Consider the following 17,002-nt stretch of genomic DNA (forward strand, 5'->3'; position numbering starts at 1 on the left):
TAATGTTTGATGCCTTGTACTTAACTGTATTCTTGCACTTTGTTTGCACTTATGTTGTAAGTCTGCCAAGAAATAAAAAAAAAAAAAATAATAATAATAATAATAATAATAATAATAATAAAAAGGTGAAGCTGAATTGAAGATTGGTCAGTGACGATGGAGCCATCAAAAGATACAAAAAACAAACACACACTGAGCATGTACATAGAAAACTTTATTATTGAATATTTAAAACAAATGAATGGTACAATATTATGGTTTCCCACATGCAAACTCACCACTCAAGGACCTGTGGAGCACAGGACTCAACTCCATGTGGCTACAATTCCAACAGCAGGCTGAGCCTAGAAACCATAGGTTTCCTAAGCTTTGGTAGAAGCAGGCATGTACATAAATATACAGCTCCCCCCCCCCTTCCCACACACATTAAAAAGAAAAAGAAAATATGTAACAGGCTGACATTTGCCAGGTAACCTCACACCCTGCTCCACATCGTTCTTCTACTTCCCACAATACGCAATCCCATTTCTGGAGCTGAACAAAGCAAACTGGCTCCCTTCCTTGATCTAAACCCAGTAAATTTTCTGGGCACTTAGCCTATGTATATGTGAGCAATTAAAACTCTACCATCATGGAGTGTGTCGGCGATCCAGCGGAGGGAGAGGCTACCCAAAGACATGTGAGTAAGGCTGAACGACCCGAACGTCCTCAGAAGGCCTTTGCAAACTAGATACGCCCCACAAAAGGTCTCGACCATACGAATGTAGAGTAATGGAGACCCGAGCCGCACCAGTTACATGAATCTCTAGAAATAAAAGGGCATAATACCGGATAACCTGAACTGTGCTTTCTAGCAGGCAGGACTGTGTGATTAGCTGTACACCGGCTCTTGGATGGATACACGATTGCATGATTACATAAATGGAAATGGAAGAGGGGATCGGGGACAAATAGATTGAGGCTCTTAAATATTGAGACACCTGACGAATAGGAACATCTGAACCAATATTAAACGCACAGGTATATATAAAAAACCTAAAATCAAACCTCTGTGATTCAAACTGTAATTTCATGTTTTTTAAATGAGTAAATAAGAGTTAACCACTTAATTTAGGAGATCCTAAGAATACTGTCTTTCTCCACAAAAGTGATGCGTTTTAGACATTCCCGGTATGTCAGGCTCCCACAATACGCCAAATCACTTAATACCCAGGACATGAAAATGTGCTCCTGATCATCTAGTCTGTGATTCTAAAACAAAACAACATAACCAAGCCCCCCCCCAAAAAAAGGCAGCTAAAATGAGTACGATGAAGGATTCAATTGAAGCAGCTGTGTAAATGTGCAGTAACGATTACTTATATTTCTTCAAAAGCCTCTGCACGGTTAATAGTACAGCAAAATTCTACAATAAGTGGTAATACCTGCTGTATAAAGCCTACAGACCCCATCTTACCACACGCAGGACTTTACTTCATTTGCCACACACACACACACGTGAGCTTTAACAGAAAAAGGCAAGCGATTGGGGGATAATACCCCGGCAGGACTGGTTAAGAAACGGGGAGAGGTGGGGTAGCAAAATGTGGGCGCCAGTGGTTTTGGTTGTCACAGAACCTTACAAACCCGTGTTGGGACAGAGTTAGACGTTAAACCTCCGAGGTGGTTTGGTTTCTGGATGTCACAGATTTAAAAAAAAAAAAAAAAAAAAAATTGGCAACCACTTCCAGACTCATAGGCCTTCACACCAGCTCCTCCACCAGTAATATGCAGACTGGAGCCCAGCCAAGGAGCAGGGGGCTATTTCGCAGCTTTCCCTTCATTCTTCTTCTGGAGGATCTTGAGCAGCGCCTCGGGCATGAAGTAGGGCCGCTCCTGGGAGCCGTCGTTGCGCTCCAGGTCCTCCACTGCGAGAGACAGAGAGAAATTGCAATAGGGAGGAGAGCGAGAATGCAAGAGGGAGACCCAGATGCAGGAGGGGGCGAGAGGGAGAGAGCCAAGTAAAGAAATGGGGGAAAGAAGAAGAGACAGCAGGGAACACATGAGGAGAGAAATCAGTTCAATCTAGTACAACCAAGGTTTTTAAAATGGTACTTCACTGTGAGAAAGGACTGTCTGGCCCTCCTTCGTCACAATTGCAGAAGGCCTAGAGTCTTGTTTTCTTCCGACACAATAAACGCCATTGGAGTGTGATTACCAACAGACCTGCTCTCGGGCATCATGGGAAACCATTTCTTACCAGTAGACACTTCCATATAACAACAAAAAGTACACAACAACATTTCACGGTCTGTACAGAGAGAATCCATTTCTAGTCCCGACTTCTGAAATAAATACAAGAAACCACCTCACTTCCCCCGAGTTGAGAAAGACCAGCAAAGTCGAGAGACAGAGTAGAAAGACCGTTGGCTTTAATAAAGAGCGCACTGGTAGGTCAGTACAGTACAGCATGCAGTCAGAGGAGACAGACAAGGAGCACCGAGGGCACAGTGAAGAGGCTGCAAAATTTAAACGGCTGCAGGACTGCGGCACACACACCAGGTGGCAGTCTGGCACATTCCAAGGCAGAAAAGGTGCTTTAAAAAAAGTATTTAAAAAGTTTTGGCTTTAGTTCCCACCCAACTCCAGTAACGCAATTGGTCCGATTAACTGAATAATTTTCTAAAGCCTTCAAAAGTGTATATTGCATGAAAGATATGAACCAAGAAAAAAAAAAAATATATATATATATATATTATATAAACAAATTAATAAGGTAAAAGACAAAACCAAGGAGTTACTGCAGCACTTCTTTATGACTGGGATTGAGATTGGAGTTGTAGGGAACAGCGCAAAAGGCGCAGTTTGTGTATACGAGGCAAACTTTTAAAACGACAAAGAGATCCATACCTTTCCAATAAATACAATATTATACATATTAACAAAATGGTTGTTCTTTTACATTGGCTGTAAACATCCAGGCGTTGGGGAGGAAAAAAGTATTCCATTCACTCCCAGACTACTATCTAAGAATTTGCTATGCTACTTGGGCAAAAACACCGAATCCCTTTTGTAGTTTTTGAGGAAAACTATTGACAACCAAAACATAAATTCAAGGCATCAGTAGGCATCTTATATTTACAAAAGTACTGTTAAAAGATAAAATCACGACTGGCACTGTGTCAAGAACAAATCTGCAGCTAGTCAGCAACTGCATCCACTCACTGAAAACATTATAGCTGTAATTAAAGGGATTATAATGATGTTACAAACTGATAACAAAGGGCTTTGAAATGGAAGCACTGTCATTTTGAAAAAGATTCCATCTGGTGTCTACAACAACGTAATATGATGAGAAAACGACCATAAAGTACAGAGATTGCTGCTGACTAACTGAGACATGGATGGTGTAGATTTTAAACGTCAATCCTTGTAAAATGCATACAAGTGACATGTGGGAATCTGAATTTGAAACCCAGAGAAAATTAAACAGCATTGTCCCACAATCCTTCTGGGTTTTAGTAACAATGGCATTAGTCATAGGAGTAGCGGTTGTAGCTTTTACATATATCGATACACAGAGATTACACAATTTTGACACTAAAAGACGAGGCACGTGGTCAGTCCTGGGTTGTATGTACACAAGACTCCTCTGTACATCCCTAGAGAGAATAAAATCAACAGTCTTTGAGCACGTAGTGGAAGAGTTTTTAGTGTTGGGCTAGGACAACTTTGCTTCTGCTTTCCATTTAAACATATGGTAGGATGGCGGGGGGATTTCAGTATGTGGTAACAATTCCAACAATATTTGAGTAGTGAGTGCAGAACAGGCGGATTAAACCGATCTATTATACAATCCTTAAGGCAAATGGGGTTACTCCTTCCAGCTTCCCCATACAAACTCTATTAAAACTTTCAATTTATCGCCGGACCCTTCCATGCGAGCTTTGGTAACGATCTTAGAGAATTTCCATCAAGAAAAAAAAAAAAATCTTATCTGCCGTCCTTTTCTTAAGAATACCATGTCCGGGCCACTAGGGGAGCTGTTCCACCACCCCACCCCACCCCAGTCTACTCCTGGATCTCCTCTGGTTTCTCCTCTTGCGTTTCTTCCTTCTCCTCGGGCTCCTCCTGGAACAGGATGTGGTGGAGCTCCGGTGACATGTAGTACGGCCTCTCTGGGGACCCATCGTTGCGTTCCAAGTCTTCACCTTGTGTCGACGCAAAAAAGATGCGAGTGTGTGCGCCCGTGTGTGTGTGCGTTAATACAATGCAGGGAGGGAGGAACCAAGGAGGTGAGAGGGAAAGGATGAATGAAAACAAAACGAGAGAGAGAGAAACAGAAAGACAAGTCAGAAATCAAGAGAGCAAAGATCCCATTAGTTGTTTTATTGCAATTGCTGGCTTTCCCATGCACAAGGCCGACCACTGTTACTGCACTCATAACAGAACCAGACTGTTGAAATGTGAGAGGAAAGGAGAGCTTGCTTCCCCATGTTAGACAAACCCAAGAGTAGATCTCTTTAACGCCAGCAAGGTACAGAAGCAACACAGTGCAGAGCTGAATTCATGCAAGAGTCATATTTCAGATCACCCCCTTCTTGCTTCCTCAGACACTTGGGGATAAAATCACTCAACTCCACTGAGCAGGTGCTGTGGTTTCTTTATAGTAGTGGTTCCAGACCAAAGTCCTAGGACGCGGGTTTGTGTTCTGACCGAGATCTCAGTGACTCAACTGAAGTAATAAGTTGCCTAATCAGAGCTTATCAATCGTTTTAGACAGGTGGAGATTTCTAGTTCAATATAGATCGATATCTGGCACCTGAATCATCTGAGGTTCTATAAGTTGAAGTCAGTTTAAGGCAGTAATTAGTTCACTTAATTGAAACCTTCACTGATTGAGAGCTCAGCTGGAAGAAGAAGCGACAGGACAGTGGGGCCCCTGGGAACAAAGCCGGGAACCACTGCTTCAGAGGTTAATTCATACCAGCCGGATGGTTCAAGAGCGTGAACTTACCGATTGATTCGGTAGGTTTATAAGTAAAAGGGCCCAAGATGCTGGACTGTTCAATATCATCTTGGGTCCAGCGCCCCTCTCTTGAAGATTGTCAGGACTATAAAACACTCAACCTGAATCACTCAATTCCAGATGATCTCAGATGATACAATCTCTGAATGCATTTTAAACTTATTTGAATCAGGTCAGCTTATTGTAGACCCTTGAAAACACATGAATGGATCTGAACGTGGTGCGTTTGACAAAGCAGAGATGCCAATCCTGAACCAGGATTTTCACAGGGTTTTGGAAATCGATCCCAACTAGAGCTTAAGGCCCAGAAGGGAAAGGAGAAACTGGAAAGACACCAAAAGCTTTCAGAACTGCATACGAGCGACAACCTGCTTTCCTTGGACCTTCCTGGAAGTATACTGTGATAATGGAAGCAAAAGTGGACAGTCAGGGGTAGTGTTTCCAGTCCGGGGACTCAGGGCCCCGAAAACCCAGGCAACCCATACGATCTCTCAACCCCGCAAGCCAGGGTTTGGCATGGGTATAAAACCGGGGTTGACAAAAAAAAAAAAATCATTCTTGTGTGCACAGTGCAACAGCAAACTCTTGTATACTTTCGTGTATGTTTCATTCAGTGAGAAGATTGAAGCGGGAATGTTCATTCAGTAACCTGTTGGCAAAACCTACAATATAATTGAGCACTATTGCAAAATACGAGGAGTTCACGAAAAATGTTCCAATCCAAGCTCGGTTTGATCATACTTCCTATAAGAAGTAAATGGCCAATCAGCCAAATGCAAAAAGTATAGAAACAAGGTATTGCATACAGCTGGGGTCTCTATAAGGTCGCTTCAGTTTATACAAATGATCAATATATAATAACTGTGAATTAATAAATAATAATGCAGTATAACCAAGTTTGTGTTTAATTTCAGCTCCACATAAAATAGACACAAAAAAGCATGTATTATTTTACTTCTTTAGTATTACCTTGTTGATATGGCCAGGTGTTCTAGTTTAATTAATAAAATAAGGGGAAGAAACTAAGATTTCAGGAGTTCAGTCAACTAATACGTTTGATGTGTCCAACAGTGTGTGACAGGGTGAGGCTGCGCCTGCAAGGTGCCGTGGCGCTGTATAGCATCGCATTTGAGAGAGAGAGTAGCGCCATCGGAAAGTTTAGAATGAGCTGTGTTTCTTATTTACTTATTTTGGTTTCCATATTGCTTATTTTTCCTGTTATATGCCAATGAAATAATTTGTCATCCGGGGACACCAGGTTTATACATTTTAAACTCCAAAAACCCGGGCCTGGAATTTTCTCCTGGTTTTAGAAACGCTAGTCAGGGGTACTCACAGAAGCAGAGGAATAGCGTGTCCACACACATGGCGTAGACGCTGAAGAAGCCATGGGCGATCAGGTAGGAGCCCACAATCACCGTCTGTACATACAAGTGGAAAGGAAACACTCATTGCTTTGGAGAACCGATTCCTCTGTTTAATCAAGAACAAGATGCCTTTTCTGTGCCAAACTTCCAAATCCAGACAGTTGCCCCGGAGCACATCTCCAAATTGGACTTCCAGAAGGCACCATATCAGCCACATTAACGATTCTTAAGTGATGCCACCCCTCCCACTGTCCACTCACCAGGATGGGAACCCAGTAGTAGTTGAGGTTCGGTGACGTGCCCTCGATTCCTTTAATTCTGCCGGAGAAGAAGAAGAAGGACAAGACTCCTGTTTGGGGAGAAAACGAACATCATAGGGTGTTGATTTTCCACTTCCTGTCCTTCACGGTTGTGAAAGTAGTGATAAAACGCTCAACTCACCCACGGCGCCGACGATCAGAAGCTTGCCCAAGAACAACAGGAAGTCTGTGACCTTATCCAACACAGCCACCCTGAAACCAGCGAGAACACAGATGAGATTACAGTCAGGTTTACATCCAGGTTTAATAAGTACTTCTCAAATCAGCAAGTGATTAAGACCAGAATTAACAGGAGTTCTGACAACTTATACTAATAAAATATAAAAAGAGGAGGAGGAATGAAAACCAGAAACCCCCTTCAGACCTCAAGGACTGGAATTTGTCCTCCGGTTCGAACTATCCAAATATCTAATGTAAATATCTGGTCACAAATAAAGTCAGACTTGACCTTTCATGCCGAGGATGTTGATAGCTTGTCGTTCCTTCCTTCCTTGTACATCCTACTTCCTGTTCCTTTGATGCTTTCATTGCCCGCATCACTCAACTACTGTGCAGGACCACTGCGAGGTACAGTGGAGAAGAATGGGCGATTTGGGCCACCCATCGCGTCATTGTTTCTCCACTGTACACCCCCACCCCAACCATCACTCACCTCACGATGTTTCTCATGAGAAGGAAGAACGCGTTTCGGGCTGAGGCACAGAAGTTTTTACCATAAATTGCAACCTATACAAAAAAAATATAGGGATGTGAATTCCAGCCTGCACAATGCAATGTTGATTAGGAAGGCAGCAATTAATCTCTTGTTAATCATTTGTAGCGATTTCTCATATTTACAGGTGGGGAAATCAATAAAAATCCCGTCAAGGCATGCTGGTTAATTAAATAAACTCACTCAGAAGAGGGAGGGGGGAATTAAGACTGCAGATTGCATCACAGATCATACATCTATCACTACCCTCCTTTCTCAAACAGGATAAACTTCACTTCCAGGTTCCCAACTTCTCCTGGTGAAAGCCACCCACCGCCCATTTTATCCATCATCCCTTCCCTCACCATGATGTAGGCATTCCGGTTCAGGAACTTGATGAATTTCTCCAGGCACCAGAAACAGCACTTCAAGCAGCACAGCAGGAATTTGGCAAACTTGTTGTTGGCGCCTATAGGCCGAGAGAAACGCACAACAAATCAAACTGGGGAAAAAAAAAAAAAAAACATCCTTCACTGTTGCAGTATTGGCCCTGCAGTTCGAGAGCGAGTCGACCTGTGTGAACCGAAACTGGAAAGATGTGTGTACAATACCGAGACAGAGACATTACTAATGGTCCTCCAGCGTCTCTCCCACAAAGGCTTGAACTAAAGGGCTGGATGAAGATACTTTTCAACCATTCCTGGGGAGAAGACATCCTACATATTGCTTGGGAAGCTCTTACCTTGGAGTTTGTGGTCCAGGTATTCCAGCAGGACACGGATAACCTGGATGATGGACAGAATGAGAGACCCAAAGGCCAGGGAGCCGGTGTGGTACCTGTACAGACACGGAGAGACATTCACAACCCGGTCAGAGAGCAGCACTGTTCGAGAGTACCAGGTCAGACAGAATGTCGTTATATTTTCTGACTGGTCAAGTATGTCTCCACCACACTGGATGACAAGACCCAACACTTTTCAACATGCCACACAATAAACACAGTGCCCAGACTCAAACTGGAGCTGCCGTGGTACCTGAGAGCACGGCCCAGAGAGGAGAAGACTGGGAAAGCTGGCATGTCGTCAGGCTTCTTGAAGGCCCAGTAGTAGGAAGCGAAGGCCCCCGCCAAGGTCATCTGGCCCAAGGCGGTGACGAAGTTTGCGCACCAGAAGAACAGGAAGACGTTGTAGAACTGCAGGGCGATGAGGTACTTGTGGTAGTAGGTCTCCCCGCCGTAGAAGGCAAACAGGCACTGCGCGTCGGGACAATGGGCCCGGATGTTGGTCGTGTTAAACGTCTGGGAAAAGAGACGGGCCCAGAGTTAATGCTAATCTCGGGATTACCCAAGAGGCTGTGGGGGAGAAATCTCTTGCAGTTGCTTTACTCCCCCGTCGCACAGTTCAGAAGTTAAGATAACATTGTGATACCCAGAAAAAAAAACTATTTGGTCTATTTGAGGACAGCAGATATTTGTTTTGGCGAGCGTCAAACATGTTAGGTGGAAAACTTTGCTAACATGATAGAAATGGAAATTAACAGCAAAAAAAAAAACTTTACTGAACAAACAAACACACACACTATATAAACCCAAACTAGAAAGAATGATGGTGGTCTGCATTTCTCCGATAAAGGTTTCCCTCAAGCAATTGCAACTACTCACCGCAGGGTCACAGGTAGTCCTGGTGTAGTTGCACTCTGTCTCGTTAAACACTTTATAAACGGCCACGTTAGAAGTAGACAGGAAGCTGGCAAATTATTATTAAGGATTCTGGGAATTGCAGAAAAAAGCCTGGGCTGGATCCCGAGCATATCTGACACGAACCAAATCAATTGGGGCTGCTGGAAAAATCTATTTCAAATGTGGGAAGAAATACCTGCAGAATCTACTTAAACTCTGGCATTCCTTCCGCCTTATTTATGCTTCGTCTTCTGTTTCGTGTATGAGATCACGGCCTCATTATACCGCCTAAGACTGAGGCTGCGAATGATCAATACCAATAGCTATAAATATTCGTACATTCCCTCAGCTATCAACTTGTTAAATTGACAACATTAAAGATAGCATCAGAACTTTTTGTTATTATGCATTTTATACAACTCTGTCTGCTTTGTTTGCTTTGTGTAGTTAATGTGTTTCCTGTCGAAGTTGTATTGCATGTGGTATGTTTTTGATTTTTCTTATCATGTTTTTTGATATCATGCTGCAAATCACTCAACTTTTGGGATTGAATAAATAAATACGGAATACTGAACTGTGAACGTGTCCAACCATTCATGTTTGTGGTCTTTTCCATTGAAAGTGCTGAATGGGACTGATTAGCTACTAGCACACAGGCCAGGAAAATGCACGCTACACATCCTGTAAAGCAGCCAGGTGCTTTCTTTTGCATAAGTTAGAAAACGTAAGTGGAGCAACACTGCCGTGGAGAAAGTATTTCAGTGGCTAAAGATCAAAATGCTGTTCAAATGGCTCTTTAGATTAATTGGACTACATCTCTCCCTTTCACCCATACGGGGGGGACACAGATGTCCACAGAAAACACAATTTCAAGGATACACTGCAGTGATGGCCCAATACGCGATCACCAGGGACAGGAGGGCAAAGGTCAACAGCGGGTAAAACAGAGACGACATCACGTGTCCAATCGCCCTGCAGAAATGGAGGAAGAAGACGTCATTTGAGCAGGTTTGGAAGCAGAAGTGCCAGCCAACAGGAGTGTCTCTGTCTGCTGCCAGCCCACCCTGCTGTTGCAAGAGTCCCCCAGTCTTACTTGCTGGCCTCCTTGATCAGTGCAATGGCGATGCAGATCCGCTTCCTCAGGAAGATGAGCAGCAAGATAATCACCACCTCCAAGATGCACAAGATGATCACTGCAATGCAAAGACAGGGGAGCGGTGTCAGGCCACAGGAGATCTGTACAACCCATTCAATCCATTCGCCAAGCAGCATCAAGCTTTCAGAGTCAGCCTGAAACAGATCTGACAGCAGGAGCTTGAGGGCAAGACTCACTGAAGGCCAGCCAGGTCTGTCTGAGCTCCAGGTACACGGAGAAATCAGTCTGGAAGCCCAGGTCTTTGATGCTGACGTCGGATCCGGGGTTGTTTTTCAAGGCCGCGTACTCCATGTAGCAGTGGAAGATGCCTGGGAGAAGAAAATGGGACCCGTTAGGGCCAAGGGTTGGGGCTACACAAACACAAGCAGAGTGACGGGTAGGGAAACTGAAATCCGTGCTCGCTTCTATAGGTCAGGAACAGTGCGTCCCAAGTCTGGTCCTCGCAGGTCTGTTGGTATTCACTCCAGCGGATCTCAGGCGACCCTTTAACTAACCAGGGAGGGTGCGTACCGTATCCGATGATCGCGATGACCAGGACAATCATGATCCAGACCATGATGCCGGCCAGGAAGCGCAGCAGTATGATGAAGATCAGACTGACTACCATGGCGATGACCAGTCCACTGCGCACAAACAGACAAAGAGACGCACAGAGACAGACAGACAGGCGGGGAGAAAGGGGCCATTACTCCACACATCGCATACATATACATGAAGACTCTCTCTTCACCTTAATTGCCAACACCACAGACATTAAACACTGTCTGCACAATTAACGGACCAGCCTTCGTGTTATAGCAAACCAAAAGCATTCTTATCAGAGTAAGAATAACGGGGGCGGATACTCACATGATGATCCAGTACCAGGATTGCGTGTAGTCCTCAAAGATCTTCATAGCCACCTGGCGGGCCTGAAGGACCACATTGGCGTTCCTGCAAAAACAGCCACAGTTCAGATCTCAGGGACACACAGAGGCACAGGTGCCCACAGCCAACTGCCACCTCAAATCGGCACAAAACAGACACCGTGTACCCTGGCCCAGATCTTAGAGCACCTCGTGTCCAGCGGGCTGGTTTTCAGTACAGGCCCTGCACCAGTTTAAGAGCCAACTTAACTATTTTTGCAATTATGTTGTAAGTCGCCCTGGATAAGGGCGTCTGCCAAGAAATACAAATAATAATAACAGACAAGCTTGAGTCAGGATTGGGAACCCAGCGACAATCTGGCCCAGTTGAGCCAGAACAATGAGGAGTCGAGATTGTTTCTCCCCCAGCAATTAGATAGCTTAAAATACAGACTTAAAATAGTTTAGTTTAATGGGGTTAATTAAAGCTGCAAACTGACAGCGAGAGCACTGGCTTTGGACACCAAGAGGGACCAGTAATCAGTTTTTTTCCTCCCTCAAATAAAAAACAAATTACTTTACACCAACGAATGCAGGGGTTTGCTGCACCTGGGCCTACATAGAAGACCATGTGAATGTCACACTGTTTGGCTGGCGAGGAATTATAGGTTAGCCATTTCACACGAGGGCAGTAAGGTTTAAGGCCAAGTGACATCATGTGTCTGCAGCAGGGTCACAGAGAGACAGCCACACACACACACAGCCACACACACACACACACACACACACACACACACTCACTTGGCACCATCCAATAGGTCAGTGACGTTGCGGATTTTGCCTCGGCCGTCATCAAAGACTGTGTCATTGCCCACGGACACAGTCCCCTTCTTTGTCTGGAGGGCAGGGAAGCACCGGCGGGTGACTTATGTACACACGCAGAGAGAGAGAGAAAATAACCGATTCCCATGTGCTGTTAGGAGCCATACAAAGACACATACCACAGGAAGAAAATGCAAACTATCAGCTGTGGCTCACCCAAAAATGACTTTGGTGTCAGATATGGTTTCTTTAACTTATTTTGTTACACAGCTGTAAAAAAAACTGGAGCAGAAGAAAAAATGCAGTTAAGTCTAACAAACCGCATATGTCTTAAAGTAGCGCAAAAAACAATATTGTAGGAAGTGGAGGCAGAGCTGGCAAAACAAAAATAAAACTTCTGTTTTTGGTTTCACAAAAGCCAACGTTTCTTCCTCTATGCTACACGCCCGGGTTTTTTGCATGAACGCCAGCAGTAGGAGTGCACTTACAGGGTTTGCTGGGTGTCAGCATGGCAGGACACAGTCCCTCTCTGAGAATCTCAGGGGCGCTCTGTGGGACAAAACCACAGGAGAGAGCTTTACAAGGCACTTTAAAGACAATCGCAATATGTACAAGACTATTGCAACATGTATACAGAAAACAATGTGAATGCAACACAGGAGATTTCACTTCAAAGTACTGACACCTTTGATCTGAAACAATTTGATTCTGGGATTCATTTGCTATAATACTTCTGTACTCTCTTGGAATTGGAATCTCTTAAGAGTAGGTTGAATGCCGATTCAGCTTAGTGCTCAATTCAGACCGGCTATGAATAATTTGGACTAAAAAAAGTTGCAAGCATGGATTGGTTCAGGCAATTAAAAAAAAAAAAAAAACAGGAACAGCAGCAGCAAATACATACACTAATAACTTGTCATGCAGCGCCACAAAACATTTTTTAAATTACTCCAATCTGGACTCACAAACACTTTAGAAATGTCAAACTCCTTGCAGTAACTCTTGTAGTAATTCATGTTTTCGGTGTTGGAGAAGGCTTTCAGGAGAGTCAGAAAGCGGTCCGGACACTTCTCCACACAGATCTGAGAAAGGAAGGAAGACATCAGGCCGTCAGGTGACCCGGGCAGACATTTGCCATTTCTCCTGACTCTAGACAACCTTCATTAAACCTTTCATGGCTGCGACTCTGAATTCAGGGGGACTTCTGTGGATAAATATTTTTGCTGCTTGATCGTGGTGTCCTTAACTGATTTTTCTGGACTGGTACGTGATGCCAATTTCATGAATGAATTCAGTGCTTTATGGGGCAGTGTTTGTAAAGCTTAAGGTGACCTACTTGAGGAAATGGTTGAATGGATGAAAATGTTTAAAGTTTGAAATGAAGCGAGAGAAGATACTAAACCCTAATTACTCATTACAGTTTTATCAGATACAAAACACATAGACAAAGACAGGCCAACATGGTAGATCACCCCTCCCAATATGAAGATCATTTCAGACTGAACGGAGGAATGGCGACCGGTGAGTGGGACCTGTGAATGAGAGATGGTGTTGGGCTCACCTGTGTCGTGGGACACTGGAACTCCAAGAGGACCAAGGGACTGGCGCACTTCATGATGTTGAAGTAAAACAGGAACGGCTTATTCCTGCGAGGCGACACAAAGATGGACACCGTTCAGCACAAAAGACGACACCCCCTCTGAGGGGGACCCGGCCGTGAAGGACTGAGGCTTCAATTCAACCAGCACTGAAGACACCAGGGACCATTTATATTGTGGTCGAGCCTAACCCTGGTGACACCACAACTCTGGGCTCCTAGGAAATTATGTTAGTATATGGGAGAATTACAGGAGTGGCGGGCTGGGGGGAGTGGTGTCAGACCATAACTTCAGTAGGCATCAGGGCGGCTACTTACTCTAGAGGGGTGCCAGCCTGCCCACAGAACTGCCCTCTGCTGTCGGTTGGGTAGATCACCTTCCTGGGGTCCCCCTGAGACCAGGCTGGGTAGAGAACACACAAACACAGCATCGTTACACCAGATATGATCAAACAGCAGCATGATTTCAAAGCAAAGACTCATCTTGTGTCCATCTCTCTGTACACCCTTGCCCCCAACGCCAGCCTACAGGCTCCTGTGGATATCAGGGTCCAGCCAAGCCAGGCGGCGTCTACTCCAGACCTCCCACCGACCGCCCGCTCTGATGTCACACTTACCCACAATGCCAACCACAAAGTAGCCAATGATGGCAAGGATGAACAGAATGCAGCATATGACATCTGTGCAGCTCCTGAGAGAGAGAGAGTTTTTGAGCACAGATCCCAAATCAGTTATTTCAACCATTACACAATTTAAAATTGCCCTGGTCCATGAAATGTTTAAGATTCTCATTAAATGTGCCCTTAAGGGTTGGATGTGTTTAAGGATGGTACCCAAAGAACTAACGCTCTGAAGTAAGCTATTTAAGGGGAAAAGAAAGTATCAAATATTTAAATTATTCATAAGGGATTTTTGTACTTACACCTGTTTATAACCAATTACTGAAGTGAAAGCCAACACCATTTCCCCACTCTATCCACTAACCAACCCTGCCCCCCAACACCCTCACATCTTACCTGTTGTGGATGGGGCCTTTAAAAGTGGGGTCATACTTCTGTGGCTCACCTGGGAGAGAGAGCAGAAAGGGAAAGCATTTTATAAACTGCAAGCGAGAGACTGAGCGACACCGAACAGTAAGTCACATCTGGTCTGACTTCAAAATCAGTTAATACATATAGAAATTAGTAATTTCTACAAAACCCTGATGATTTCAGGGTTTGCAGTTTCATTTTACACGTTCCCATCTATTCCCCACACACTGCAAATATATGCTTCTGCTGTCCAAAATAAATAAGGCCTCTGTGTTGCTGTGCTGTGAATTCTCACTCGACACGCCCAGAAAAAACTCAAGCTCAGATTCTTTCCTAGTGAGTCACTCCCTGCGTGGAGTCCTCTGCAGTTACACTTCAGCAAGCTTGACACCTACCAGAGGGCAGCACTGAGACCAACACTGCTGGACAGTCACTTTAAATAAGTTTTCCACTTCTTTATTGGGGAGGGAGAACACCAAAAATTAAACAAGAAATGCACCCTGTTACACCAATGACTAAACCATGCTGGGAAATCTTTATTCTGGACGGCGCTACTTCAATGCAACGACTCAAAACTTAGAAATGCAATAATGCTTTCTAAATTTAAAACACATTCTTCACTCATAGTAATAAGCACACCCATGCTGAAATAATTAGGTATTTTGTTTATTTTTAGTAAAGTGAAACTTAATTACAGTAAGCCCCAATACTATTGAATTACACAAGATCCCTTCTCCTCTGCACAATTCCAACCACAATAACAAGACCCCTATCCAGCCAAGCATACAAATGGTCCTATTTGCATCCACACTTTCACTCGTGAACTCAGTCGACACGAACCTAACCCTTACCTGAGGGTGTCCTGATGCACAAACAGACCCACGACCTTGTCTAATGATAAGAAATGAGAAATGTTCATCTCATTATTGTTTTGGTTTTACTAATGCAATGTGTTTTTCCCCAAATTCCCTGGCATGCCAGTTTGGGTCTCACGGTGGCATACCAATATGTCACAGTGCACTGGTTGAAACACATGGCTACAGGTTTGTATACATTAGTACAGGGACTAACCCTGAGCTAGCCTGAACCACAGTAACCCTAATCTGAATATAACACTTAAATGTCTGTAAAGCATGGATGACTGGGACTAAACCACTGCCCTGGTTTTAAGAGTGCTACACAACCTATAAAGAATTGCCACGATTCAGTGGTATCTCGATGGAGACGCTAGACTGTACCATTTCAGAGATATGAAATGTAATATTCTGGCCCAGTATGGACCCCAGTGGAATATCCATTGAGTGTAAAGGTTTAAATGGACCATCGGGCTGGCCCGGTCGAACGGCCTGAGCTGGAAGGTTATTTCTTTGCATTGGGCCCATTGCCAACCGACCCACCAGGAATTCTCCCAGAGCTCCAGATGGCCAGTGGGCTACTGTTGCTGAGGCTGGACAGTTTGAGTACAGGCTTCAGGCAGAAGAAAGAGAAAAGGATTAGAGTTTGAAGTTTTTGGCACAGCAGCCACTCTGATGCCTTGAGGAAGAATCCAAAAGTAGATGCTGTCAAAGAACCAAGAATCCCTTTTTTGAAATTATGCCAAGGCTGTCTTAGCAGACTTGGTGTCTCAGTCACTGCATTGCAGTAGGGGATTGTGCTTGAGAAAAATAACAGATAAAAACCAACCGTGTCGCCCTTCCATTCCATCACATCACTGAGAACAAGTCAAAGACCACCTTAAAACCTGGACATGTACCAAAGATAATGGATACATACATCCGTTGCTGTGACAGGAGTTACCCAACGGTCATGTTGCCCAGCCCATGAACCAAAAGTGTATAAAACCTATGACAAACTTGTAAACCTCCGAGACTAACTGCGGAACTTGCCCAAAAGTTATCCTCCGGAGCCGGTTCGTAATTGATACTATATTTCTCCACTTCGGACTCCTCCTCTTCGTTAAAAAAAGCTTCTTCAAAAGGTAAAATACAAGAAATTTAGAGGAACGATGTTGGAATTTCTAATGCACAAGAAAAACACTACAGGCTGTGGAACTCTTACACAGTAGTCCTGCAAACCTGCCTGTCTGCTAACTGACTTCGTGACATAAGGAGATGTTCCTGTATTTTACTCGCTGGGTCTCATGTACTGGCCAGCAATAAATGGCAATATCAGCACCTCCCCCATAGCAGAGTATTAAAATATCTGAATGATAAGTGCCAAAGTATAGTCCTGACCTTGTAAACATAACACAGACAGACACAATGTAGGGTCATGCTTCTCTCAAGTTCAAATTCAAATAAGCTGTATTGGGCATGATGCTCTGGTGCTGCCAAAGTTTTAAAGAAAATGTAATATTGCAGATTTTTTTTTTTATCAACAATCCCTCCCTCTGCCCCTCTCCCTTTTGACAGCAAGTGTGCTGAAGGCAGGCAGGGTGTGGTCACTGAGTCCGTAGTGTGGCAAATTTTGTCTCATGTTTTAAATCTT

The 17,002-nt window shown here is 44.1% G+C and overlaps 1 protein-coding gene across 4 annotated transcripts in view; it reads right to left on the bottom strand.

Moving 5' to 3' along the window:
- Window positions 1-201: 201 nt before the first annotated feature.
- LOC136752577 (choline transporter-like protein 2) overlaps window positions 202-17,002 on the bottom strand; it is a 35,699-nt gene continuing 18,898 nt past the window's right edge. For 3 of the 4 annotated variants that reach the window (XM_066708017.1, XM_066708020.1, XM_066708016.1), the window contains exons 2-22: window positions 14,501-14,549; window positions 14,102-14,175; window positions 13,803-13,887; window positions 13,449-13,533; window positions 12,853-12,969; window positions 12,376-12,436; window positions 11,867-11,990; window positions 11,070-11,153; window positions 10,731-10,843; window positions 10,397-10,528; window positions 10,158-10,257; window positions 9,944-10,036; window positions 9,047-9,131; window positions 8,421-8,683; window positions 8,129-8,223; window positions 7,752-7,855; window positions 7,348-7,421; window positions 6,817-6,887; window positions 6,636-6,724; window positions 6,345-6,429; window positions 2,390-4,190 (exon numbers count right to left, since the gene is read on the bottom strand). In XM_066708017.1, coding sequence (XP_066564114.1) covers window positions 4,051-4,190; window positions 6,345-6,429; window positions 6,636-6,724; window positions 6,817-6,887; window positions 7,348-7,421; window positions 7,752-7,855; window positions 8,129-8,223; window positions 8,421-8,683; window positions 9,047-9,131; window positions 9,944-10,036; window positions 10,158-10,257; window positions 10,397-10,528; window positions 10,731-10,843; window positions 11,070-11,153; window positions 11,867-11,990; window positions 12,376-12,436; window positions 12,853-12,969; window positions 13,449-13,533; window positions 13,803-13,887; window positions 14,102-14,175; window positions 14,501-14,549 — 2,123 coding nt within the window. In that variant the 3' untranslated portion in view covers window positions 2,390-4,050. Of the gene's footprint in view, window positions 1,908-2,389; window positions 4,191-6,344; window positions 6,430-6,635; window positions 6,725-6,816; window positions 6,888-7,347; window positions 7,422-7,751; window positions 7,856-8,128; window positions 8,224-8,420; window positions 8,684-9,046; window positions 9,132-9,943; window positions 10,037-10,157; window positions 10,258-10,396; window positions 10,529-10,730; window positions 10,844-11,069; window positions 11,154-11,866; window positions 11,991-12,375; window positions 12,437-12,852; window positions 12,970-13,448; window positions 13,534-13,802; window positions 13,888-14,101; window positions 14,176-14,500; window positions 14,550-17,002 lie in introns of those variants that run through there. The other variant, XM_066708018.1, reaches the window with a different exon arrangement.

Source organism: Amia ocellicauda, chromosome 7 (assembly GCF_036373705.1).
Source record: "Amia ocellicauda isolate fAmiCal2 chromosome 7, fAmiCal2.hap1, whole genome shotgun sequence".
NCBI classification, from domain to species: Eukaryota; Metazoa; Chordata; class Actinopteri; order Amiiformes; family Amiidae; genus Amia; species Amia ocellicauda.